Consider the following 27,560-nt stretch of genomic DNA (forward strand, 5'->3'; position numbering starts at 1 on the left):
TTCAGATCTTAAGATCTTTATTAGACACTTTCACATTTTTGCAAGTCATGTGTGTTTTAGGAACCGACTTATACATACTGACTTTTCCTTTTAATAATAGTCTTAGTCAAATACTTTTTTTTTTTTTTTTTTTTAACTTAAAGAACAGCTGAATAAGGTTAAAACAATTGAGGATCTAACTTTCATTTAAACGGAGGGTTTAAAAAACCCTTGGAGCCATATTTTTGTAAAAAAAAAAAAAAAAAAAAGGTGCATTATATTTGATACTACAAAGTTCAGGAAGGAAGATGAACCCAAATGGCAGTTTTCTTGGTTCACATTTTATTTCCTAAAGCTTCACTCCTCCATGTAGCCTCACGTTTTGGTTGCCACACCAACAACCTAAAACAAGATGGCATCTTTGTCCGAATTCAAACCAAAAGCAAATAAAAACGTTTCAAGCACAAGGTTGCAACACAAACGGCTTCACAAACATCAATATGCACATCAAATATTAAAATTATGTGTCGACATGATGTCATAAACATTTTACATCTCTACCAAGCTTGTGTGTGCATTTGTAACAGTGATCACCTTGGTTTTGTGAGACGTTTTAAAGGCAAAATAGGAAAAACGATAAGAATATTGAAGGACAGAGGAAGAAGAGGGGAAAAAGTCAAGGTAATCAAATTAAAAGAAGAAACTCTGAGAGCTTCAGTTTAGCTGAATAATGGAATATACGGTATGTTGTAGGCATTTCATCCATATGGATGGTTCGTATACAAACATTAAAGGTCCACCCTAGAACTAAAAAAGAAAGCCTGATACTCCACAAACAAATCTACAGACGTTCATAAAAAGAACAATCCAAATATTCCGTTCTTATCATACAAGGTGCCATGTGCTTAAAGCAATTCCACTAATGTACACAGAGGAGCAAAGGACAATTCCAGTATCACTTTTAAAACAGCAAGTTGACCATCAGGTAACCTTTTGGACATGTAAAATGAATTTTACCAACACTCCAGATGTTCATCTTCGTTTCTAGGTACTATCTGTAGAGGTGCAAATGTGTTTTCTGCTTTTTAGCAGCTCATGCATATTGTTTATAGCTTTAGAATACTGTGTAATCATTTAGTGTGGTAACACCGACGATACATGTGGATACGAGAAACCCCAGAAGTTTGTTACAAAGGTTTGCATCTGCATTTCAAGAGCTGAGGAGGACGTGGACATTTTACATTCGTGTGATCTACAGTTTCATTCATAGACGGAGAAAGGCGAACAGCAAGAGTGATTGCACTGTGGCGAAGAAAGGAGATATTTTAGAAAAGACGAGGTGAGGATGACTACTCAAAGGTGCACGAACGCTTGTTATCAATCTCGATGATGGTCAATCAAGAGGAAAAGAAAGCTGGTTTCCTGTAGTTTGAGCAAGAAAATCCACGTTCCTTCAGTTACTAGAAAGGCTGGAAGCATGATGGTAACAGTGAAAACATTCACTAAAAACCCCCCAAATTCTTACAGTCGTTTACGTGAGTTTGGAGGAAAAGGCAAATGGAGTTTGCACATTCAGATAAAAGCAGTGGGCCACTGAGCCGGGCTACAGAAAACGTGGGAAAAGGGCAAACAGTGTTGGAGACTATTCACCAGACAGAGTGAGATGTGGAGGGTTCTCACAATTTCTGCTGTGAAATCCAATGCTTTGTTATCAACTTAGAACAGGCACTGGCTAGTTGTGAGCTTAAGATCCGTGTCAGTCTGAGAGCTGGTCCAGATTCTCCTGAGCTTCGTCAGCAAGCTCGTTTTCAGGCTCAGCGTCTTCGTCGTTGCTTTCAGCGCTGTAGTCGATCGCCTCCAGGAAGGACGGCTCGTCTTCTTCCATCACATAGGTGGACGGGCTACTGCTGAGTAAACAAAACCAAGAGACAATCTGAAGGAGCTGTCACAGTTTAAGAACATGTTACTTTTTCCTTTGTGGTGGACTGAGGGGTTCAGCTGATAGTCAAAAATCTGTCTCATTCCTTTTTCTGTTCATCAAAGCAAGCTTCAGTAGACTGGTAAATATCCAAAATTATGTTGTTGTTTTTTTAATATAAAAATATGTCCTATTAGTGACAATGATTTTTTTTTTTTTTGTGATGACAAGAATATTAAACAGTGCTTTCAAGCTCTCACCAGAGAGGCTGTTTTTTCCCTGTGGGTCTTAATGGTTAAATGGTTGCTGGTTCTTTGAGGTTTTAGTGGCTTTAGTGGGTTTTTAATGGTGTTAATGGTCTGAAATGTGATCCGAGGGAGACAGTTGATCAGGGGGCTCAGACAATGAGCTCCCCACAGTGTGTGCACACCGGAGAGATCTGCAGATAATCCCAAATTGTCTGTCAGTATGTGTACAGTAAACCACGTGTTTGTGTGGGATGACACGGATGTGTCACGGTTGCGCTTGTGGATGTCATATGTCGATTATTACCGGCCATTAAAGCAATATCAGACCGGTTTAAATCGTCACACTTCACCAGCCACTTTGACATACAGTAATAAATGCGCTCAACTCCCCTCATTCACGTCTAAACAAAAAAAAACATCACCTCTTTCCTCCCTTTTTCTCAATCCTACACAAAAACAAACTCATGCTTGAATCTACCCATTTACAAATACTGAGAGAAGCCTCCCCAGGGCCATAATCATTGTGTGTATGACCTTTTAAATGGTAAGTGCTACAATAGAGAGCCAAAAGCATAAAACCATAAATCCAGGATGAGAGCAGCCAATCCCAGAAGGTACTCATACAAACACTTTTGGAGTTCCCTAATGATGAGACACATAAAAAATGAATGAATATATCAGGATGAGCGTACAGGAGGTTAGTAAGAAGAGAGAGGGAGGGATGCAAGAAGAAAGAGATTTGTTTGCATTAAGTGGATCAGAGTATGAAGCCAGCTTCTGAAATTAAACATGGATCTGGAGATGGGAGATAACGGACATAGGTGCTCAGCAGGGTTCATACGCTTTTTTAGCAATGGACTGTTCCTAAACTTTCCATAACCTTTCATAGAATTTCCAAAACTAAACACATTTCAGTCATTTACTTTTATTTACTATTCATACTATTCAAACAAATGGTTTGATCTTCATTTGTTGTTTTATGCATTTTTTAACCCTCATCTTTAATTTGATCTAAATGTGTTCACTATTACAAAGACTTAATGTTTTTCAATGCTGGTGACCTGTTGTGACCTAATGCAGAGAACAAGTGAAATAACAAAGGGCGCCTAATCGCTACTCATGCATTTGAGTAGCTATCTAGGCTAAAACATAACACCAATATTCACAATTCGTTTAGATCTAACATAGTGAGTAGGTCAATCCATTTTAAATTAAGGATTTATATCCATAAAAAAGACTTTTTTTTATGTGGGACGTGTTTTGTCCCGATTCATCAGTGAACTACAAAAGCAAAGAACTACAAACTCACCAACATGAAAACTATAAGATGGACTGCAATGAAAAGTTGAAAAGCCACAAAGTGTATGTGTCACAGACATGATCCGTTTGTGTGTTGTGTTGTGATGACACCAGTCTGCTTTTGTTCTCCTACTTACTTTATCCACAAGCCACTTGTTGTTAAAACTACATTTCCTTGCATTTCCCGATGGTGAGATGAAAGCATCATGAGCTGAACTCACGACAACTCAGACTGCTTTACGGCGACATAAAATACCATCACTGACAGCATCAGGTTAAACTTCTGCCACAATTTCAAATCGAATTTCATGTCAAACTTCTTCTTTATTTTTATTTTTTTTATGTCTTTGCATCCAAAATATTAAAATATCAGGACTTTTCCAAAACGTTACAGAACATTTTGTGCAAGAGCTTTATGAACTTTGTAGTGTATTTCTTGTTTAATTTACAGAAAAAACATTTTTTTGCAGCAGGTGAACCTTAAAATAAACAATTCATAATCATTAGTGCGCTGAAGGTATTTAGATGTGAAGTCCTATTTGAGTCCTATTAAATAACTTCACCTGCTGTGTCGAGTCTTCTGGATTTGACATGTGACTCATAGCAAATTTTTCTGAGATTGTATCAAATGCTGCATAAAAAGGGAAATAGAAGAGTTTGTGGCGGGTCTGCTCATATCTATAACACCTCTTAATGACAGACGTAATCAAAATAATAATAATATATGAAGTAAAGTCCTGCTCTTTCGATGGGGTTTATATTGAAGCATACCTCACTGTTTTTGCTGGGATGGCTATCACATCGTTGTCCAAATCCCATCCATGTTGGTGATTGCGAAACCCGATCAACCTCTTCAGCCTCAGGAGGGCCACACAGAACTGAGCCCCCATCTCTTCCAGCTCTCTGGTACCTATCTGGAAACCCTACAGAGAACATGGGAATCACAAAAGAAAACTGTTGAAACTCCATCTGCTGTTACTATTCTGCCAGTTTTAGTGAGATCTACAATGTCAGTTAATACAACTTTAGATATAAAGTTAAACCTGACATATTTAGGTCTATTTATATTTAGTTGCTGGTGCTTAAAGCGCAGATTTTTAGAGGAATACTTAAAGATGCGTGAATTTATCAAAATACAGCTTTGGGATTGCATATAGTGAGGAATTAACATTATAGTACACCAAAAAAGCTCAACAAGTTAATTTCTTTGCATGATATAGGCTCTTTAAAGGTTTAATGAGAAATTTAAAAATCAAAGTTTATTTTTAAAACTCCAACATGTAATTTTACTGTCAGATAACTTCAACACATTTGCATCATTGCAGTTATTTAGCAAAAATATAACATTTCCTAAATCAGTTTTTAATTGGAAGAAAAGAAACAACGTTTATATTTCCTGAAATGACATAAAACTAAAAAAAATTCTTTGTCAGAAGGATCTCAAGTAACCCTTGTGCTATCTTAGATGACCCCACCCTTACTTTGACGTGTTCTCCCTACCATGACAAAGGTAGATAAAGGTGGAAAGATTTCATGTAATCCATGGACACCAGTGAAGATCACAAATCATTGAAGAAAAAAGGTTCAGCGCACTGTCTAGTGGGTCTAGATGACCCAACTCCCAATGTTAAAGTGCCTAGGATAGCGCAAGGGTTTAACTGCCGGAGGTAATAACTCCTAGCCAAGTATGCTTTAAATATACATCTTTTTGGAACTAGTGCTTAAATTAAACATAAATGAAATACGGTAATTAAAAAATAAATATTTAGTATTCAATTATTTTGTTTTAACACAAATCTCCACTTTGCTTTATTTGTTAAATAACAGAAAAAGGTTCATAAAACAAGAAATATAAAACAGTATAATAATAATAATTTTGCTGCAATTTGTTTCATTGAATATGCTGAAATCAACATATAAAAACAATACTGACAGTAATCATGGGTTCAGATCTCAGTCTTATGTGTCCAAGTGTCCTGGGGAAAGACACTAAACCCTCTAATGTCCGCATTGGTCTTGATAGTTCCTTGTCTGGCAGCTCTGGAGTCATCACTGTGTGAATGAGACTGGGATTTTAGGTCACTTTGGGCCTTGTAGAGGGTAGAAAAACGCCTTGTTTTTCATTGTCCATTGACAGAAATTTTCAATTGAAATTATTTATCCATTTTAGTTTTGAGTTGATTTGTTGAGACTGTGGTGCCACAGTCTCAACAAATCAACTCAATAATGATCAATAAAAGCAAACCTTCTAGAAGTTTGCTCGTCTTGCGCACATCTGCAAGGGTTAAAACATCACCAAAAAATAAATAAATAAGCAGCAGTTTTTCCTATAAGGGTTTTTAAACTGTGTGAATAATGACCACATTTTTAGAAAATTACCCAAAATCTCAGATGCTGTTTGAGTGCTATCTTAGGAGGAAAATATAAAAATAAAATAAAAAACTTGTTAAAAAGATTTTAAACTTCCTCAAAATGTCTACAGTTATCTTTTAGGCTCAACAATAGCAACATAATTGACAGTGAAATCCCAGGGGGACAGAAACTTATCTTAATTGATCACAGAATTGCCACTTCTATCTCATCTCGTGATTCACCACCCAAATACCGTAATAGAGCAAAAATATTTGATAACCAATGAAAAAAAAGTTGAAAGTATTTAATACTTTTTTTTACAACCATGTCCAGTCTAGATATAAAATCGCGTGATGCTCTTAGGGAGTGAAAAAACAGAGAAAATTACCAGCTTAATCTCTGACACCACAGGCCTCAGTTAGTGTATTTGATTCTACCTTATAAGACAACATTCAAAGGCATAAGTCAGAACAAAAATAGCTTGTTTTGAAAGAGTCATTGGGGGAAAAAAGCGTTTTTGATTCCTTAAACCAAATTTCAATTTCACATCTATCAGTCTCTCATTTTGTACTTTATTTTGTTGTGTGTGAGCAGGCATTGTATGTGTTCTAGAATTATATATATTCTATCTATCTATCTATCTATCTATCTATCTATCTATCTATCTATCTATCTATCTATCTATCTATCTATCTATCTATCTATCTATCTATCTATCTATCTATCTATCCATCTATCTATCTATCTATCTATGCTTTTTGTCTTATATCTTTATAAGACTCAGACTTCTTGTCTGAATTACAACAACTTTTTTCATTAAATAAATATTGTAAAATATTCAATTCTTCTTCAAAGTTTGACAACCATTGTTAAAGGCTAGTTTTTCCTTTTTTAATGTACAAATGATCAATTCCAAAATTTATTTATTTATTTTTTGCAAGAAAAGAAAAGCCCTTTTAAAAACATTAATAAAATAACTGGTGAAACCAAACTAAATTTGTGGTAGCATACAAACCTTAAACTAAACAAACTTGCAAGTTAACACAATCATCTCGCATGTTACCTTTTCCCCATAACAAATCTGACTCACTCAAGGAAAGACAACTTTAATTCAACTGACTTGAGGTCTTTAACATCCGGACTAACCTTCTTGCACAGAAGGGGCCATCAAAGATTTACAGATTTATAACGCAGTAAAATTAAAAGAATTCAATAAGAAAAAAAATCAACAAGGAGTAAGAATCATAGACACATAGAAGACAGAAAGAACATTTAGCCAAAAACAAACAACCAGTAGATAGGTGGAATTAAAATTCTGGTTAGAAAATAAAAAGCCTTAGAGCTCCCCCTAGTGGAAAAATAGTGAACAATCTAATAACCAACACCAAATTTCATATTCTACAAGATTTAGCGGTGAAATCTTAGAAAACACTTTTAAAGGTGCAAATAGAACACAACAGCTCTTACATATAGGTTACTGAAAAAACTTGACTACAGGTTTGGTTTTAAGTTGACACTGCATTATCTTACCTTATATTTTCCCTGGTCACAGCCACACAGCGTGCTCTCCATGGTATAGCTGCGTTGCACTCCGATCTCTCTCCAAACAACCACGCGGGCCGTTGACTCTTTGGAGCGCTCCACAACAAAACTGCTGCTGGCCATGCTGAAGGCTGGAGCAATCTCAGACAGGATCTTAGGAAGTGTCTGAAAAATGTATTTAAAAAGTTTGCATGGGGTTCTGGTGTATTGTTGCTTTACTGTTGAGGGTTTTTTTCCTCCACGTTTCTGCAGCACTGGTTTAAAATAAACAGCTTTTTGAAACACTTCTGTGAGGTTTCTTAAGAAACTAAAGTCTTAAAGTGAAATATATTTTTAACACCAGGTGTGACGCTTCACTCTTGGATCTGATTTCCAACAAGAAATGCTAATATCAGGTGTAGCCAGCCTAAAGAGCTAGACCTGCTGATGGAAAGAAAACTCATCTCACCCTTTAAATGATGAGCATTATGGTATGAAGCTAAAAATAATCCTTAATTATCTCATTTAAATGAAAAAAATGGGGCAAAATATTAAATCTAAAGAAAACCTTAAACAAAATAAAGAGTTTTTAAAAGGAATTGATGACAGTAAAACAACAGACCAAAAGGGTTTTGTGCTACTTTTAGACAGACGAACAGAACCCCAATAACTTTAAAAAATAACACTCATAAGTGCAATATTCAATATATTTATATAAGTTGTATAATATAATGTTTATATAATACTTTTATAGTGGTCTATTATGATAGGAACCAAAACATTAATAGTATTTTGGTTTTTCTCATCAGGTTACTGAAATGGCAACAATATATATATACAAATTCAAGGTTAACTGGAAGACAGCAAATTGAAGCTCATGTAATTTGTGTGTAAGAAAATGGGCTTTTTTAGCTCACCCTGTACCCCAGATCCTCCTGTAAGTCACTCGAGGTGGCGCTAATGTTGGACTGCCAGACCGTCTCCTTCAGACTGCAGCCGTACATGAAGACATTCTTCTTTCTAGAATGACCATGGTAATCGCAGAACACCTGCACAGCCATGCAACACATCGCATTAGTACAAACAAGAGAAGCAGAGGTTACAAAGGCATCTAAAAAAATGAGCAAAAAGAGATAAGGTTTTTTTTTTTTTCATTCATTCATCTTCTTAACTGTTTATTCCCTTTCGGGGTCACGGGGTTGCCGGAGCCTATCCCGGCCACTTGGGCGTAGGCAAGGGATGCCCTGGACTGGTCGCCAGTCTGTCGCAGGGTAGAATATCCTCAATCACACAACCATTCGCTCTCACACTCACACCTATGGACAATTTAGAGTTGCCAATCAACCTATGTAGCATGTTTTTGGACAGTGGGAGGAAGCCGGAGATCCCGGAGAAAACCCACGCATGCACGGGGAGAACATGCAAACTCCACACAGAAAGGTCCCCCATTGATGTGTTTTTCATGTCCCCCAGCCGGGAATTGAACCGGGGGCCTTCTTGCTGTGAGGCAAGAGCGCTAACCACTGCGCCACTGTTTTTTTCATATTATCATTTATTGTATCCGATCATTACCCACAGAATGAAATATTTCAGGGCCTTTTCTTTATAATCATGACGATTAGGATAAAAAACTAAAATATTGAATGTCACATTAGAACAACGAGAAAAGCAGCACAAATGTCAGGCTTCTAAAAATGATGCTGATTTCTTTGCACTGGTTGCTTGGGCCTCCTTTTGCATGAACTAGTGGCTGCAGTTTTCCCTGTTCCTGCCTGAGCGCCACACTTTCTCCTTCCACTCAATACTTTGTTACTATGCTTGGATACAACACTCTATGAACAACCAGCTTGTTTAGTAATAACTTTTTGTTGTGAAAGGTGTCGATGACATAAGAGCTTCAACAAACCCTCATGAGTGCTTTGACTAACTTAGCTGATTAAAATGTGACACCATAAGTTTCCAAGTTTCCACAGTTTGTTTGGTTTTCGAGTTACTGAACTTTGGGCTTCCATTACCTGTAGCTGTATTCTTGAAAAGAACAAGAAATGAAGATTTTTGTGTCCTGACACGTTCACTTTTTGAATTGACTAACAAAATATATTGAACCATTTCAGGATTTTTTAAAACTCAATTAGGCCGTTTTTGTGTGTGTTCTACAAGCTGTTTTAAAGTAACAAGAATTTAAGCAGTAAAGTCTAAATGATTTAAATTTAAAACTATGAAATACAGCTGGAAAGGACTGCAATATCAAGAGCATAAAACAGCAATTTCTATAATAGCTTTAAGACAAAGGCATCATTGTAAGTCTGTTGTTTAATCTCCATCTTTCACAAAGAAATCTATTAAACCAATATACAACTTACAAGATAGAGTGTACAACAGTGGCTATCAGAGGGTTATGTTTAGCTGTGAATGCATTAATGCCATGAGGCTATAATAGATGTTAAATAACATGGGCATGCAACGGAAAAAATTGCTCAGCGAAGCAAAAGAAATGGCACGGTTGTTAGCAAAAGGTTAATGGAAAACGGTGTACCTAAGTGAAAAATGGTCTAATGTAATTTCAGTTCAGGTAATTAGAAGCCCTACCAGGGGTGCCCTTTGTATGTGTGCAAGATACTGCAGCAGGCTCTTGGTGTGGTAGATGGTGGGGTGGAGCTCAGGATTGGGGTTCTGCCACTGGCGATTCAAATCCTCTCCACTCAGAGAGCAACGATGACTGGAGGAAGAAAAATAGACAAGGGTTGCATGGAGGAGAAGAAGGAAAATATAACACCAGCTAAAGAATTTGATGTAATAAATACAAGTTCATGTCAGGTACCGGTACATAAAGTAGTGGAAATGGCCAGTGCTTGTTAAGATTTCCTTTAACATTTGCTACTCACTTTCCATTAATAACTCCATCAGGGTTGAGCATGGGGACGATCTTGAAGATGTACGCCTCTCTCAGGCTGGCTGCCAGAGTGCTGGTGCCCATCAGGAACTCCAGTGTGCCTTTCATCACCCAGCTGGCATTAGTCTCTCCAGGGTGTACTCTGGCTGACAAGAAGATCAATGGGCGATTCCCTGAGAGGCAGACAGAACAAAAGGTAGAGCATAAACACATTAAATGAAGCATGAAGTGCAATAGATGGATAAATGTTTCTATAGTAATACAGATAAAAGCAAATCAATTTTACATAAAATAAATACTTTTTCTAAATTTTTGTGGATTGTAAAAAACTTTTTTTTTTAAAACCATGTTTGTTTCAAGCGGTTTTCTTTACTCTTATCCTATTAGCCAGCAGCGGATTCAAAGGCAAGTGCATGATAGAGTGGTGTGTTGATGCAGCTGCTTACGAAACTGGTAGATGTGATTACTGGACTTGGACTCGGGCATGGCAGTGATTGTGAGGAGGGGGCAGTGGTTTCCTCCCAGGGTTTCACACAGTACATCCTGTCTCAGGTAAATCTGAGGTGTCCTCAAATCTTCCAGTTTGGAAAGGTGCATCTGTATTCAGACACAAAAAGCAAACGATTAGTTATCTGCTACTAAGATCTGTTGTAGTCTCTCTTGTCACTTTTGAAAATATTGTTGTTTTTTCCCCCCACTTATATAGGCCACTGAAAATAGACGAATGAAGACTATGCCTCCTTATTATTGTATCCGTTGTCAACTTTTCTGCAGAAGTTCTCTACGTAAATTGGACAACACAAAATTGAACTTTATAAATAATAATTTAATTTACAATTAAATTTGTGATAATCAGCATTTTTCCTCATGAGACCTTTTAGGAATAAAAGTCATTGGGCATTCAGCTTACAAGAATTCCAAGTTCAAACTCTAAAAACGGGTATTAATGTTACCTTAAGAGTGGAGAAAGTGTACGGGTAGTGATAGGCAAAGTAGCAGACGTCATCCTTGTGGCTGAAGCTCATGCTGAAGGTCAGCGTGTAATAAGACTTTCCTTTCTGTCCACCGGCTGCAATGGAACTCCGTGCAAAGTAATTCCTTTAGAAGTGGAAGACATTTTTAAAAGCTCAGCCTTTAACTTTATTAAATATTCTTGTTAAAACAAATACTTGTGATCATGCATTATTGTAACAAGGCACCCATTTTTTATTCCACTAAATGACCAATGAGTGGTGTCTACATCATTCTTTTGATTTGAATTTGTAGCTCTTTTTATTTTAAAAAAAGGCGAGAAAGAGGGAAAAAAAATCTTATCAAACAGGAAGTTTTATTCTTGTAGGCAGTCCATCCATGTTGTGTTGTTACTTTCAGTGTATAGAGACACCAGATCACAGCAAAGCACTGAATCTTCTTTCCTTCCGCTACTCCCATCTGCCCTTCCTGACCCAATGCTAAGTGCCATCATGTTGTTGCAGTATCTTACAGCACCTGGTAGGCATTTTCCCAACAGGGCCAACTAGACCCAACCAATGCTGCTTCAATTCTGATACATTTCTAGGTTGGTGTGGCTGTGTCGCGTGGAAGTACATAACTAATTACAGTCTTGTTTGCTTGTTTGCCATTAACAAATGTATGCAGGACTCTTGTACTGAGTTGGCTTACTTGTAGTAACAGATGTCTGTTCCTGTTCTGACCCAACAAGGCCGGCCACTGATGGCTTCCTGCACAGAGTACATCAGCACCTGCATGCCTGCACACAAACGCAAAGGACACACTAAAATGAGGCTGTGTTGTGTAACATGAGACCTGTTGCAATTCATCATTTCTTACTTTAAATGAATTCTAATGGACAATGACTCATTATTCTGTTTCTACCAGGTAGTTACTGCATCTCACCATAGTTGAACTGGCTGTTTGACTTCTCACAGTTGATGATGTTGAAGCGGTAAGTAACTCCAACTCGCATGCCGCTCACTTCAAAATAAAACCACTGGTGGTAGTGATTACTGTTTATATCGGCATTCAGCACGAGATCGTACTCATACCTGGAGAAACGTCAGAAAATAAAACTTTGTTAGTTTGTTCCTTCACCGTACACAGCACTCTTGTAATCCATACTGACTTATAAACTCCATTGGTTATAATTATGGTAAGACATATGCAGATCATAGTGAAAGTTAACCACGGCTTTCAGACGTCGTTGCTGTGATAAAGTTTATTGGCTTATGCATGATGTCTATTTGGAGATCTCATCGAATTACTAAAACAGGTGATCCTTCTTACTTACTTCCTAGCTTGAATTGCCTTTCTGAGGTTGCCAGACTCAAACTGAGAGTTGAACTTCAGTGATTCCCCTTCGTCTTTAACCAGAGGACAACTAAAACAAAGAGAACAATAAATACAGAAAGGGAAGTAAGGTAAACAGGGCAGGATTAAAATACAATAATAAAGCAATGGAAGCAAAACCGACTATTACCATCTGTTTGCTAAAAGGAATCTAAAAGGTTTGAGTGAACAGACTTACTTGGGAATGTCAAGATCATAAACCACTTTATCCAATATATCATTTGGATGAATCAATCTCTCAATGTCCTGGAAAATCTTGGACCTATAAAATCAGATCCACAAATAACATATGATTAACCATCATCATTAAAATAAAAATGAAAAATGGCCTTACCTCTGCACACCATAAAGTCTCTCCAGGAGAGGTTCCTTGAATGTTGGTGCCACGTGACCAAAGTAGTCTGGGTAGGCCACTTCTGCGTACCGTGGGACTGAGCAGGTTTCCTTCACCATCTCCACATAAAGGTCTGGATTGTGAAGCGGGAGTAGGCGAGCGGTGTCTGGCACTTCCAGAACGGCCCCCTCCCCTCCTTCTTCGTCAGCCCCCTCTGAGCCACAATCTGAACCAAAATTACTGCCTCCACTTCCAACTCGAAGAGTTGGGATACCCCCCAAAAGCAAAGGAGACTGTATGTGTCTGGTGGCATTGATTGGAGACCCTTCTCGTCTGACTCTTTCAGAGCCGTCAGCATTTAGATCTTCCTTTTCCTCCAAGGAGACACACTCAAATGGACTAACTAGTTCCTTCTCTATCACTTTATCCCCATCAGGAGGACTACTGGCCTCCTCTTTTTTATCTTTGTCTTTGCTCAGGTGGATGTTGTCCAGGTCTAGAGGTGTTACAGGAGGAGAGGGGGTTAACTTGAGAGCAGATGAAGATGGCCGGGTTTCATGACCTTTGGTAGAGTTGCAATCCCCCTGAGAACGTGGCGTCGGAATGTCATTTGGTGGCTGAGTTTGAGCAGTCGGCACTGTGACTGGTCGAGAAGAACGAGCTGATGCTGACAAAGATGATGGGGAAGCAGACAAAGGCATGGAATTGGTACTCTTTGGGCCCTTAAGGGTGTATCCCTATGGAATCAACATAAACAATTAACAGCAGGTAATTGTGAGATACTGCATTATGAGAGGAACATGTCAATAATTTTGAACTGCTGCTTATAAGCAGTAATTTTTGTAAACATTGTCCCCCAAAGCTGATTGAGCAAAACGAAACCATTGAAAAACAATAGTCATTTATTTTATTAGAATTCTAACTTTAAAAAAAAAAGCAATAACTGAGGCTAGCTATGTGGATGCTCTTTTTTTTAGCACTTATGAATGATAGTCTTTCTAAAGTGCTAGTATCAAACTGAAATCTCAAAGTGCCAGTGTTTTGTTTGTTTTTAAACTAACCGTCCCCTTGCAGCTTTTATCTGTAAAAGCACCTCATCATCAACAGCAGATAGGACAGAGATATCTTTATTTATTTTTTTAAAATCAGCAGGACACCGACTCCTAAGGGATTAGAATTTCACAATCCTCCATTACCAAATTTACACTCTGGAAAAGTGTAACTAGAAAGTACTAGTACTGCATGGTCCAGTTTTGAGAAAATAGCACCACATCAGAAATGATTACCTGAAAGTCTTCAGATAACTCTAAGAAGAATCTCTCGTAGACCTTTAACTCCTCGAAAGGACGGCAAAGGCTCCTTTTGGGATAAAGCTTGTTCAGGTCGGTTTCTATGTCATCGTTCTGAAAGAGAAACCACAAAGGTTGTGTAACCTCAGCTGCCTTATTGTGTGTGAACATAGAAAGCTTAACCTACAAAACGGATTACCACTGTAACAACAGCATGCTAAATGCTCTGATGGCAAATAAAGACAAGTGTAAAATGTGTAATTAAAAATGTGAATAAGAATAATAAAACCGGATTAAAGGACAAACATCATGTTTGTGCAGGTCACAAGAGAGTTTGTGTATCTGAGCATTGTACCAGCATGTAGTTGTCCTTCTCATCTTCGTCATTCTCAGTGTCTGTATCGGCCTCTGCCTCCTCGTTATCATCACTGTCATCCACTACATCATCAACTGGACACACAAAAGAACAAAAATAAATAAGTAAATAAAAACAGACATCAACGTCACTGATCTACCCTCACGCTAATGTCAGTCTGGACATATAACATCATTTAAAGTGTGTGATAACCAGACAATTACATCCCTGACAAACCTCATCAAACCCAACTTGAGAAGAGAAAAAGAAATGTAACAAAAAGATGCAAGCATGACTTCGAGATGGATGATGTTGAAGAAAATGATGAAATTGAAATTGAAAAAGAACTACAGGTATCACAATACTGACAAGACACCATCACGTAAATGGAAGCAGTCTTCAATTGTCCTTTTGAACGACCGTTATGGAGTTTCTATTTAGTTTTGAACTCCAGAGAAACCCTTAAAACAACAAAACACAAGTAACTTTTACTCAAGACTCAAGTATAAAGTTACACATAAAAGAGTGTTTTATTTTAATTTTAAATCTAAATAAAAAAAGAGAAGATAAATATTTAAGCACTCTGTAAATGTAATAAAAAATAAGCATTAAAGAAATATATGTATAGATTTATATGCCTGATAGTAAACCAAAAAAAGTACTATGAAATGCCTGTAGCAAAACTTTAGTACTGTTGGTTTAGTGACGTTATAAAATGATGTAAAGGGAATGAGAAAGAAAAAAGGAGTGAATCCGTAATCTGAGGATTACCGGTACGTACGTCTTACCCTTCTTTAAGACCTTGTTGCTGAGCTGATGACTTGTTTTTCCTGAAAGGCACATTGTGTGCAGCATCGTCAACAGTGATGTCAATGACCACTGACTTGGTCCAGGAATATAAGCTATGCTTTCTGTGTTTACATGTTTGTGTTGCATTGAATCTAGCAGTGATGGCGATACCAGAGGGTCTTTATTGTACAAATATGAAGTTACCATAATGCACTGGTAAACGGTGTGTGTGTGTGTGTGTGTTAATAAATGTGTGTGGTGCTCTAACCCCCGGGAGGATGGCTGTACAGCTGTGCCACCGGACCTCCAGCAGGTATGTGAGGCAGCTGGAACTGGAAGGCGGACTTCATGGTCGGCAGAGGCAGACGGTTCTTAGGAAAACACTTCCTCATGATGAGACTCGACGTGTTAACAAGAGGATCCAGAGTCCGCACAGGGAGACACTCCTACCAATAAAACCAGTGTTCAAAGCCGTCGGGCCCTGAACAACTCTTTTCACTCAATGCAGGTTTTACACTTACAGTGGATGAGTTGTGTAGAATCCTCATGCCGTCAGCATCTATGAAAGCCTTCCTACCAAGCTTGATGTTAGTAATGTTCCTAAGGCAGACCAGGAGCCCTTTCCGAATCAAAATGTGGCGGCATCGCGTGTCATTGCGATGCCAATCCTGGTACAGAGACAGCAAAACAGCCACATAGCCACCATCCACTGCACGGCGAGCATTTGTCTCTGGAAAGAGGAACAAACAAGGAGATGAATATGGCAAAAAAATAAAAACGTCAGAGCTGTGGGATGGGGAAAACAAAAGTATGAAGAGGAGCGCAGCTACAGCGTTGACAGCATTTACTGGACAGATGGACAGTTAAAATCTTAGAAATTCTTGGGGAAAATCAAGAATAGTTTTTGCCTCAGAGCAGAATTGTTTGTTTTTAAAGATGAGGAAAGGAAGAGGTGAGCACGCAAGCCGCACTAATGAAGGACCACCATGGACTAAAAAAGCTACAAGGCAAGTTACTCACTGGATTTGAGCAGAGCTCCCAGTGCGTCCAGAGCTACCCTGTTGATTTTGAAACAAGGCAAACAGGTTATATGGTGTGTCAAACAAAAGCTGATAACAGGTGTTAAACAATCTATCAAACAAAAACCTAAGGAGAGGCCGCCTGTGTGCAGCATCAGTTATTAGCATCAGATATTAGGGACAACACTCACTTGAGCAGAGTAGTATTTTTCTTGCTGTACGGTCCAATAATCTTGAACATGAGTTCCACCCCTTCAATCTTGCCCAATGACATGGCATTTACCACTTTACAAAAAAAAAAAGGGAAAAACATTACAATAAAAAAAAGATCCAGATCAACTTTATCTCTTAGAACGAGTAAATATAGCCAGAGTTTTTAATTTAATCTGCTGTAACACTTAGGCTTAAGCAAGCACTTGTTATGCACATTTAAAGTTTACTTACAGTTGGAAGAGTAAACTCTGAGAACGTGCAGACAGGGCAGAAGCAGTTTGGTGTTTTGCAGATTTTGTCTTATCAGGCTGACGGTGACATTCAGTGCTCCACTCAGACGAGCCTTCATGCCAAACCTCCTGTCTGAAAACAAAAAGACAGCAAATGAGTAAGGAAGAAAACAATACACACATTTGCCCCTATTTGGGTTTTTGACTGTCTACTGCGTGTTCCTAAATTTTTATAAAATGAATGCAAAAAATAATATGCCACAAACTATTCTGTTGATTTTTAAAAACCACTCTAATTTGTTAATTTTTGCAGCCGTTGTCATTTTATCTTCTATCTTTATGTTATTTTTAAGTTTTGTTACCTAAAAATTTTAATTTTTTCTGTTTTATGTAAAGGACTTTGGGCCCTGATGGCATAAAATGCTTTATCACTAAAGATCAATTATTTATATGATCAACAGTGACTAGATGAACTTCTTGTTGACATAAATATTATTTTAACCATCTATATAATGACAACTTACTGCATTTATTCACTTTAGTTATTAACTTATTTGAGTTCAAACGTCTGTCATTAACTGTCATCATCTGAGGTCAAAGTTGAGATTATATAAAAGATGTGAACTTTAAGTCAAAGTTTCTTGTGTGTAGAGACTAGTTTAAGCTGACTTTATAAAAAAAATCATAAAATCCCTTAATAAATCAAGAAAGTATGCTTCTTTTATGAGAAACTGTTAAAACAGGTACTGTGTGAACCTGTTCAACATTGTAGAAATTAGATACCGGTGTATATATTTTAAATCAGGTTAAAGCTTGCAATGCAAAAACCTTAACCAACTTTACCAGAAAAGTGAACTAATATCTAATTTCTGTTCTATCCAACTTCAGAACATAAAAAATTCTATATGACAACTGTACATTCATGTCAAAACAAGTCCACTTAGTACAGCACCTTGAACTTTATCTGTTAGTGTTTTTATGAATAAAAGTAGCTTACTTAACTATCTGCAACACATATTCAACCTGACAAAAGAAACTCCTTCCAATCCCCATACCTTTAGGTCCAACCTTTGCCAGAAGGGAATGCAGATGAAGCATGAGCTCCATGCTGGGAGGGGACTCTTTACTAGCAGCGATCAGAATCTGGAATAAAATTCCTGTTCCTCCTTTGGAAACAAACACTTCCACCCTGTGGCCTCTGCCTATGACGATTAACATACAAAAGAACAGCATCAATGTGATGGAATGATTTAGGACAGTCACATTCTAATGATCTAAGCACCAATATATTCGGATTGGAATAAATATATAAGAGTTTGTTACAGTTACAGGAAAATATTTGAAAAAAAGGAACTAGAAGTACCTTTTTAAAGCAAATTCAAATCATCATGAATAAACTGATTGACTTTAGGTATGATGTTATATATTGGAAATAATAAAAAAGTCCACATACCCACAGACAGCAACTCGGTTAGAATGTATAGGATGTTCAAGGTGGTTTGAACATCCCTGCAGTTCTGTCAACGTCAAAAACAACACAATGTTTAAGAAAAATGTGGTTTCTTTAACTTCTTGATAAACATTTGCAGTAAATCAATACTAAAGGCAAGAAACTAAAGTGATCTCTTAAGTCTAAAGATAAAACCTTGAAGTGTTATTTGATTCAAATTAAACATTTTAAAGTAAAAACGAATTTATAAAACAATATATTTAAATTTTGTGGGAGAAATAAAATTCCTTTTGAGATTGTTTGTGAGCTCACAAAGAGATAAACCTGTGAGTGTAAAGACAAAGCCTTTAAAAATACTATTAGATAATGGGAATGGAACCATTAAATTAGCAAAGAACTTTGTTTTTCTCCATGAAATCTCCCTCCAGAACTGTAGGTCATCTTCAGGAAGAGAAGCAGAAAGTCTTTTATGAGGCGACACTGGCTATTTCCTGCCATAGTTGTGGTGGTGCTGCATTACAGCGGTTCCAAAAACTTTTTCAAGCCGTGTTCCCCCTGGGACATGTCAACCTCAGCCACATACCAAGACTCCTCGTGTCTATAAATAAGAAACTAAAAGCTGCACTGTTGATCATTCCATACTGCTAAATTATTTCTTTAACTCCTCTGAGTAATTGCATATTTTTAATATTGAATTTGCTTCTTAAGTACTAAAAATGTGTCAAAAGACTGATTAGAAATGTCTGCTTTGTGGTTAGATGTGAACTTTCATAGGTTTTCCTCTATTCATATACTCTTCTCTATATTTTGTTTTCAATTTTGTCTAAAAAAGTTAAAAAAATCTATTTTCATATAAGTGTGCGGTGGCTAAAAGCGTCAGATCTTGACAACTGGAATTGCTCCATCAGTGGGTCTTCACATTGTGGATTTTAACCTCTTAGTAACCTATTATTAAAACATCAATCAGTGGTGGTAGAGATTTTAATTTAATTTATTAGTCCATGTCGTCGGGCTCTGAATGTTTGAAGGCAACTTTAGACGGTCAAGCATCCGTCAGTTGGGAAGATCCCAATGGATTTTCCAGTGCAGTCTTTTGGCAGAACATTAGAGGGTAGTGCGCACACACACTAACAAGAAAAAGTGAGGACTCACTTCTCATGTACCTTTGCAGCCTCACATACTAAAGTTTGGATGACTGTTCGATTCTATTCTACATCTTGTTGTCTTTAAAAAGACCTAAGGTAAGAAGTCAAGCTTTGTCAATGCACGAGTTTACCTCCAGTGAAGCCAGGATGACCTCCATTCCACTGCTGCCCTTGGACATGATCTCTCGTCCACTCTTCTCTGCAACACACCACAAAGTAAAGCTGATCAGAAATCACACATATATGTTAGCAACGGCGGCCAGGTAGTTATGTTATTATGGATGGCATCAAACCAGAACTGCAAGATTTTTACTATATATGATAAATACATGCAGTATCTGGTTTGCATCCTGCAGCTAGGAGAACAAATCCAACTGAAGAAAAACTAAAACGATGGTCATAACCCTGCAGACATGTGTCAAGTCTTTCTATTTCGCATAAACGTACATTATTGATTCTTGTATCATCTGTCTTGTTTGGTTGCTTTTGAAGGATGGAACTGTGACGTAAGCCTCAACATAAATGCTTCTAACTGCCTGGGGAGAAGCTGGATTTGCAACACCATGCGTTGGAACCACGTCAGTTGCCACAACACAAAACAGAGAGATGGAGGCTCGCATTACAGCAGACAAAGAGGGAGTCTGACTTCATTCCCTGTTAAGAACATCATTAATCCATTGTCTCTTTATGCAGGAATCGTTTTTTTTGTTGCTTTATTAATGTCAAAGCTCATTCTAAAATGTGTCAAAGCTTTTGAAGGCATTCGACATAACCTACATTTAATAAGGGAGGAAAAAAAGTGCTTTAAAAAAAAGAAATCGGAATTATTTTCCATCTTGATGAATTTTTGACCCAATATTTTAATTGCAAATTAAAACACAACAGATTGCTAAAAAAATTAACCAAACTAGACACAAAACAACAAAAAAGGAAGCAGATCAAATAAGTTATATGAAACCTTTGGACCAATGGCAAAGATTAAAAAGCCTTAAAGTTGGAGCAAAGTTGTTAAAGCACACTTTTGAAATTCTAACAAATCCACCTGGAAGATAATATGACTCAAAGGAGATCTTAAACTATTTGCAGAGTTTGTGTTTAGTACTTCATGCGTCATTAGCAGCTGCGTGTGAAAGATGAAAAGTGTCAAATGAGCAGCTCTTACGACTTGTGATCTGTCACCCAAAATGTTGCCAGAAGTAAATTATAGATCAAATCTAATAGTTTGCGTGTGTGTGTGTGTTTGTGTGTGCAGTCTTTTAGCTCAAACACTAAACACTTTGCAAGTCGGAGAAAATGACCGGGAATCCCATATAAACACTTAGTGGAAAGCATTTGTTGAATAGCAGTAATCTCTAACAACATTCAGGTCATGCCAGACCCGCATAAAACGCACCATTACATCCGCTCAGAAAAATAAAACATTATAAGAAAAAATTTAATAAACTGTGCAGATTTATTAGTTAACTCAACTTTTAAGCTAACTTTTTTTTTAAAGATTTCTCACATGAACTCTGAAGGTGAACAGTTTTCTAATATATAACCCTTTAATCTTCAATATTTTATAATCAAGAGGTGAGGCTTGTTCTTACTGATAAATGCAGATCACACGGCTATGCAATGCAGACCTTTTCCAACCAGGTGAGGCATAAATTAAATCCTTTTTTTAACAAATCTGCATCCTACCTGGAGGGTCTACGGAGAACTCGGATCGATAATATCTCCTGCTGTAACGATACTCCATCTCCAAACAAAAGTCTTCAAGTGGCTTTGAATAAAGAGATAGTCTGTTTTCCAAATGTCACCTTTACTTCCAGTCTGGAAACTTAAGTTTCTGCTATAAATCAAAAGCCTTCAGTCTGACCCACTACAGTATGTGCGGACAAAAGGTAAATCACTTTTAAAACTTCACTGGTATGCCTCCATCCCTGTAAGGAAAGAAGTAATCTCCTCAACTGCTCAAACCCAATACGCCCACTCTTCCACCATGTGCCAACGCACTGATCCTGGCATTAAGCTCCTCCCCTTGCACACGTCCAAAAACACAACCACAGACTGCCTGTGCAGAACACTGGCAACTGATCCATATCTTTACGTGGATGGAAATATAAAGGGTTAGAGTGGACAAATAAGGTAAGATAAGATGTGCTCTTTCAGAAATTCACTGATCCTGCACAAAACTGTGGTCCAACTTTATTTATTTATCCATCCGTGTGTGTTCACCTGATCTGAGTTTATGACCCCTCTGCTTACAAGTGCTGGCTTTCCCTTGTTCTTCCTTGAAGTATCACTTTACTGCCTCATAAGCCCCTCCGCTCTGAACTTGAGACACGAGTACAGCGAAATCCTCCAGGAGTGTATAGTTACTGTGACCAGGGTCAGCCAGCCAGCCAGCCCCCCCCCCCCCACGCGCTCCTTAACCCGCGTCACACTCATGCACATTTCAAATTGAGGCTGCAGGCAAGGCTCTGACAGACAGCTGAGCAGTAGATGAGAAAAGAACAGCTGTTTAGCATGATTGATAGAGTTACAGACAGCAGCTTTTCCACTGTCCTCATCAGTCATAACAGATTAACTTCACTCGGAGGACAGGGACGAACCACATTACGGACAGAGGGAAGATGAGGATCAAGACAGTTTACATGAGAGGAAGTTCAAAGGTAATTCAATACATGCAGGCAAGTGGAAAAATAATGACTCTGGAAATTCCTAAGTTTCCACAAGCACCAGTGTGGACGTTCATTAAAATAAGTTGTCAATTTAAAAATAGGTTACACTAAGAAAGAAAACATCTGTGCTCTAAATCTGCCTAATTGGCTACTCATTTGGAGAAAAAAGCACATTACAACTTTTAAAGTCGTTTTTGTAAACAGCAGTGTCATAAAAACTTGTATTTCATGCAGTTTTTTAAACTAAAAAAAAAAGTCAAAAATGTTGTGATATTGGATGCTGTGACTTTAAGAATTCATTCATTCATTTTCTTAACCGTTTTATCCCTTTCGGGGTCACGGGGCTGCCGGAGCCTATCCCGGCCACTTGTGGGCGAAGGCAGGGGGGACACCCTGAACAAGTCACCAGTTTTGTTGCAGGGTAGAATGTCCTCACTCACACACCCATTCACTCCCGCACTCACACCTATGGTCAATTTAGAGTTGCCAATTAACCTATGAAGCATGTTTTTGGACTTTAAGAATCTGCAAAAGAATTTTTATTTTTATTCTGACTCCACATCAATAAACGATACTACTAATTATAACAGGAGCACACAGAATAATTTACAGCTTATTAATTTGATATTCCAAGTTTAAGGTAAAGCACTTTCCTTCTGTGAAAAACAAATCAGGATTAAATATTAAACTGGTCTTATTTACAGAAATCCACTCCTGCTTCGGCGTGTTAAACACTGATTAGACACAATGTCTTCCTGCACCATCAGATCATCTTCACTAAGCTAGTTTTGAAAAGTACGTGAGACTATCCACACCTTGGCTCATGTTGCACCAAGGCATCTCCATTTACTGCTTCTCAGAACACAATTTTATAGCAAAGTATTTAAATAATAATGGACGGGGGGGGGGGGGGGGGGGTGGAAGAAAAGTTATGATGGACAAGAAAAACGTGTTTCTAACAAAACATCAGCTGTGTGCACAAACTTCATTTCTTTATTTTCTGAAATTCAAAGATTTTTTCATGCGGTCATGTTCGGAAGACACATGGAAATAAAAATGTTTAATCTTTTGAGGAAAAAACAACAAATCAGAACTACTTGTTAGTTTTATATTAAGTTCATTTTTAGAAACCAAAAAATCTACAACGGCTACCTAAAACTTATAGAAGACAGCATTTTATGACATTTTTTTCTTTCCTACAGATTATATTCTTCATTTGCCTTGATAAATGTTTGTTTCCTAGTGGAATAGATGAAAATCAAGTATGATGAAAGATAGCAAGAAAAAGATAAAAGTGTTTGTAGATCCAGTTGTTCAAAAAATTAAAAACTACATTATGTAATATATATATACAGTACAGACCAAACGTTTGGACACACCTTCTCATTCAACGAGTTTTCTTTATTTTCATGACTCTGAAAATTGTAGAATCACACTAAAGGCATCAAAACTATGGAATAACACATGTGGAATTATATACATAACAAAAAAGGGTGAAACAACTGTAAATATGTCATATTGTAGGTTCTTCATAGTAAGCACCTTTTGATTTGATTACTGCTTTGAACACTCTTGGCATTCTCTTGAGGAGCTTCAACCTGAAATGTTCTTCCAACAGTCTTGAAAGAGTTCCCAGAGATGTTTAGCACTTGTTGGCCCTTTTGCCTTCACTCTGCGGTCCAGCTCATCCCAAACCATCTCCATTGGGTTCAGGTGACTGTGGAGGCCAGGTCAGACCAAAGCACAGATTTCCACTGGTCTAATGTCGATTCCTTGTGTTCTTTAGCCCAAACAAGTCTCTTCTGCTTGTTGCCTTTCTTTAGCTGTGGTTTCCTAGCAGATATTCTACCATGAAGGCCTGATTCACACAGTCTGCTTTTAACAGTTGTTGTAGAGATGTGTCTGCTGCTAGAACTCTGTGTGCCATTAACCTGCTCTCTAATCTGAGCTGCTGTTAACCTGCCATTTCTGAGGCTGGTGACTCCACAGCAGAGGTGACTCTTGGTCTTCCTTTCCTGGGGCGGTCCGCTTGTGAGCCAGTTTCTTTGTAGTGCTTGATGGTTTTTGTGACTGCACTTTGGGACACTTTCAAAGTTTTACCAAATTTTCAGGCAGACTGACCTTCATTTCTTAAAGTAATGATGGCCACTCGTTTTTCTGTACTTTGCTGTTTTTATCTTGCCATAATACAAATTCTAACAGTCTAATTAGTAGGACTATCAGCTGTGTATCCACCTGACTTCTGCACAACACAACTGATGGTCCCAACCCCATTTATAAGACAAGAAATCACACTATTAAGCCTGACAGGGCACACCTGTGAAGTGAAAAACATTTCAGGTGACTACCTCTTGAAGCTCATCAAGACAATGCCTAGAGTGTGCAAAGCAGTAATCAAAGCAAAACGTACCTACTATGAAAAACCTAGAATATGACATATTTTCAGTTGTTTCACACTTTTTTGTTATGTATATAATTCCACATGTGTTAATTCACAGTTCTGTTGCCTTCAGTGTGAATCTACAGTTTTCAGAGTCATGAAAATAAAGAAAACTCTTTGAATGAGAAGGTGTGTCCAAACATTTGGTCTGTACTTATATATATATATATATATATATATATATATATATATATATATATATATATATATATATATATATATATATATATATATATATATATATATATATATATATATATATATATATATATATATATACTTTTGTCTTTATTAAACCACATTTTTCAGCCTTAGAAAAAATGTTGTTCGTAAGTTTTTATTTTTAACAGTAAAAAAAATGTAAAAGACAAATAATAAATGTATGATTTTGTAATTTATTTCTGAAATGAATAAACAAGCTAAAATTTCACAAATCAGAAATACTGCCAATTGATCAGATCTTCATTTCATTTGTAGAAAATATTCTACATTTACCGTAATATAAACCCTCTATAACACCATTGCCAGAAAACAAGAGAGAATAAAATACTAATACATTTTAATACTTAAAATATATTTTAATACTGCAAATACTTTTTAGAACTACAAAATAAAGTCCTCTTATCAATATTTCTTTTACATAAGCTTAAGTTGAGACCACAATTTAACTTCATTCCAATCGATAGGAATTTTTTTTTTTTTTTACTTTTTGTGAATCTCCTCACATGCACCTTAGTATTTCTGCTCATGTTCTCACCTTGTGTCTGGATGAGATGAAGGATTTTTGCCGTGACATGTCTGGCCAGTTCAGTATCCCTGAGCATGGCCTCCCCATTCATCCTCTCTATTTGGTCCAGAAGCGTGAGAAGACTGGAGTTACTGGGAACGCTGGAAGAATGAGCATTTAGACACAATTATCTTCATAAGAAGTTATATAATAGCATAGCTAGAGAGGGAATGCACCTCGTGTCCAGAAAAGGACGGATTGCTTTTATTCGATGAGGGGTGTGAGGCCCCCTCATTTTCAGACAGCCCCATAAACACAGGGACTGGAAGGTCAATGAATCAATTGTGTGCAAAAAGAAATGAAGTCTAACTTAAAAGATTTGTTTCTTGTAAACTGACTGCTAAGGTTAAGGTCCCATGGCTTCACTATTTCTGGTTCGGTGACCCATCCTTTGCTAATAATATTAGCTTCCTGACAGTCCAGTGGAAACAGGAGATTACGGGTCAGTTGTTACGACAAGGGCAAGCGCTAGACAGAGAATACAAACTCTGCCAGTACCTAGCTGAGCAGAAAGGATCAAGCCCTTATATAGAGAAAAAGATAGGTCAAAAAAGTGGGTATATCTTTTAATATGCACAAACACTCACACCTCCATGTGCCTGTATGCATCAACTCACCCTTTTTCCGAGGCCATCTTGGGTTTGTTCATTTTCACCAGCTCAAAATGTCATGTTGCCTGTACGAGAAAGACAACACAATCTTTAGCATTCACAAACAAGCCTTGTTAACCTTTTTTTTTTACCCCCCACTTGTTAAAGAAGTTCCAAACCGCACTCCGGCCATAGCCAGACATCTGACTAAGCCTAAACCTGCTGGCAGTAAAGCTTAACTGTCCCAAGCTTTGAATGCAATGATCTATAAATATGCTTCAGATATTTGGTGACCTGTGTGTAATTGGGTATGCAAAAGTAATCTTTTCCTACATTTGAGGTTTCCTGCAAAAAAATTTCTTACAAAGATATATTAACATTTTGGTTGTAGTTATATACCTATAATTTGATGTTGTTACATTGAATGGTTAGGTGATAAAGGCAAAACACAGAGACAAAAGGATATATAAAATATTGTTGTTGTTTTTTTCCTGCAAGTTTCCCATCTGTGCACAGACACAAATTATGTAGCCAGGCTATTTTACAGTATGGAAACTGCACCCGCCAGATGGCTAATGTTGACAGTGCAGGAAAGGAGCTAATCTCACACAAAGAGTGCTTCATGACTGACTTTATAACAATGAGCTCGTCCAAGGTCTCGGATGTCCAGATGAAAACGAGCTATAACTTAAGATCAGGTTTGGAATAGAAAGCATGCATTAATAAACGTCCTGTCATTTTGCCACAAAACAATATCAGTAGTTTATAGTAGTATAGCTATTAAGATTAGAGCAGACAGTCAAAACAAGAGCAACTATCAGGAGAGATAAGATTATGAGGCAGACAACCCAGTTTGTGTCTTCTTTTCATGGCCCTGTTGTGTATAATTTTTGGATACAAATGTCACAAATTTACCATAAATATGTTTAACCTTACAAGAAACGATTCAGACTTTTCAGACGCTTGCTGACTAAGAGGGCAACAGACTACTCATCTAGTAGCACTGGGCAGGTCACCCTTTTATTTGTGTGAGCTGTTGGGGTACAGGTTCAGCTCCAAGATAAGGCCACGCTGATGTACAATCAGTTAGAAAGCTTTTCCAGCACAGATTTGAACTCTAAAGTGGTATCTAGAATTGCAGCTCTTTTTCCACATTCCAAAAATGCATTAAAAACATTCCTGTCCGTTAACTAACTATATGATGCTATTACAAACAAACAAAAAAACTCAGATATCATATGCTTCATTGTTACTATTTTTTTTTTTAATATACATATTATACTTTTAAATCAGATGATCAAGAAAAGGCTAGTGGACACTGCACCTGCTAGACAGTCATTACGGCCGCAGGCTAACGGGTCTTTTAGGCTAAAGCTAAATATAGAGCACAAAGCAACCTTAGCCAAAGAAATGTATCGTCTACGCAATATTGTGCTTAAAAATATCACAACGGAACGAACCTGAATGAAAGGGAAATGCTGTTACGATCAGGGTGGACCCATTCCAAGATAAGTGTTGCAGCTACTGCTTCTAAACATTGCTTGAAACGCCCTGTTGGTAATGTTGTGATGAGTAAACTGTCAGGCTGGCTCGTCATTATCCGGATCTGTGGCGATTTGTAAAGCGCACGAGCAAGAACGGGCTACTTCCGGTAAAGCGCTTCGAACATTTTGTCTAACTTTATTTATACATCGCAA

The 27,560-nt window shown here is 37.5% G+C and overlaps 1 protein-coding gene across 4 annotated transcripts; it reads right to left on the reverse strand.

Moving 5' to 3' along the window:
* agtpbp1 (ATP/GTP binding protein 1) lies at window positions 1-27,489 on the reverse strand. 4 transcript variants are annotated; one of them, XM_011479028.3, is made up of 27 exons: window positions 27,324-27,489; window positions 25,891-25,949; window positions 25,244-25,374; window positions 19,512-19,579; window positions 18,239-18,302; window positions 17,841-17,987; window positions 16,787-16,918; window positions 16,534-16,627; window positions 16,344-16,381; window positions 15,845-16,053; window positions 15,592-15,769; window positions 15,323-15,364; window positions 14,535-14,629; window positions 14,177-14,293; window positions 12,891-13,627; window positions 12,735-12,818; window positions 12,498-12,587; window positions 12,107-12,255; window positions 11,873-11,960; window positions 11,164-11,308; window positions 10,657-10,807; window positions 10,203-10,383; window positions 9,907-10,036; window positions 8,235-8,366; window positions 7,327-7,503; window positions 4,216-4,367; window positions 1-1,883 (listed from the first exon to the last, which is right to left on the reverse strand). In XM_011479028.3, exons 2-27 carry the CDS (start codon window positions 25,920-25,922, stop codon window positions 1,736-1,738), a joined length of 3,711 nt encoding a protein of 1,236 aa, XP_011477330.1. In that variant the 5' UTR covers window positions 25,923-25,949; window positions 27,324-27,489; the 3' UTR covers window positions 1-1,735. The 4 variants fall into 4 exon arrangements, with proteins under 4 accessions (XP_011477330.1, XP_011477329.1, XP_011477331.1 ...); XM_011479027.3 differs by having other exon boundaries at window positions 1-1,886; window positions 27,324-27,488; XM_011479029.3 differs by lacking the exon at window positions 15,323-15,364 and having other exon boundaries at window positions 1-1,886; window positions 27,324-27,488.
* Window positions 27,490-27,560: the final 71 nt, after the last annotated feature.

Source organism: Oryzias latipes, chromosome 9 (assembly GCF_002234675.1).
Source record: "Oryzias latipes chromosome 9, ASM223467v1".
In the NCBI taxonomy this organism is placed as follows: domain Eukaryota; kingdom Metazoa; phylum Chordata; class Actinopteri; order Beloniformes; family Adrianichthyidae; genus Oryzias; species Oryzias latipes.

Coding starts and splice junctions, on each gene's coding strand:
- agtpbp1 (XM_011479027.3), bottom strand. CDS start 25,922: ATGAACAAACCCAAGATGGCCTCGGAAAAAGG. Junction 16,054..16,343: donor GGGAGCTCTGCTCAAATCCA/GTGAGTAACTTG, acceptor TCCTCTTTCCAG/AGACAAATGCTCGCCGTGCA. Junction 4,368..7,326: donor GTGACCAGGGAAAATATAAG/GTAAGATAATGC, acceptor TGTTCTCTGTAG/GGTTTCCAGATAGGTACCAG.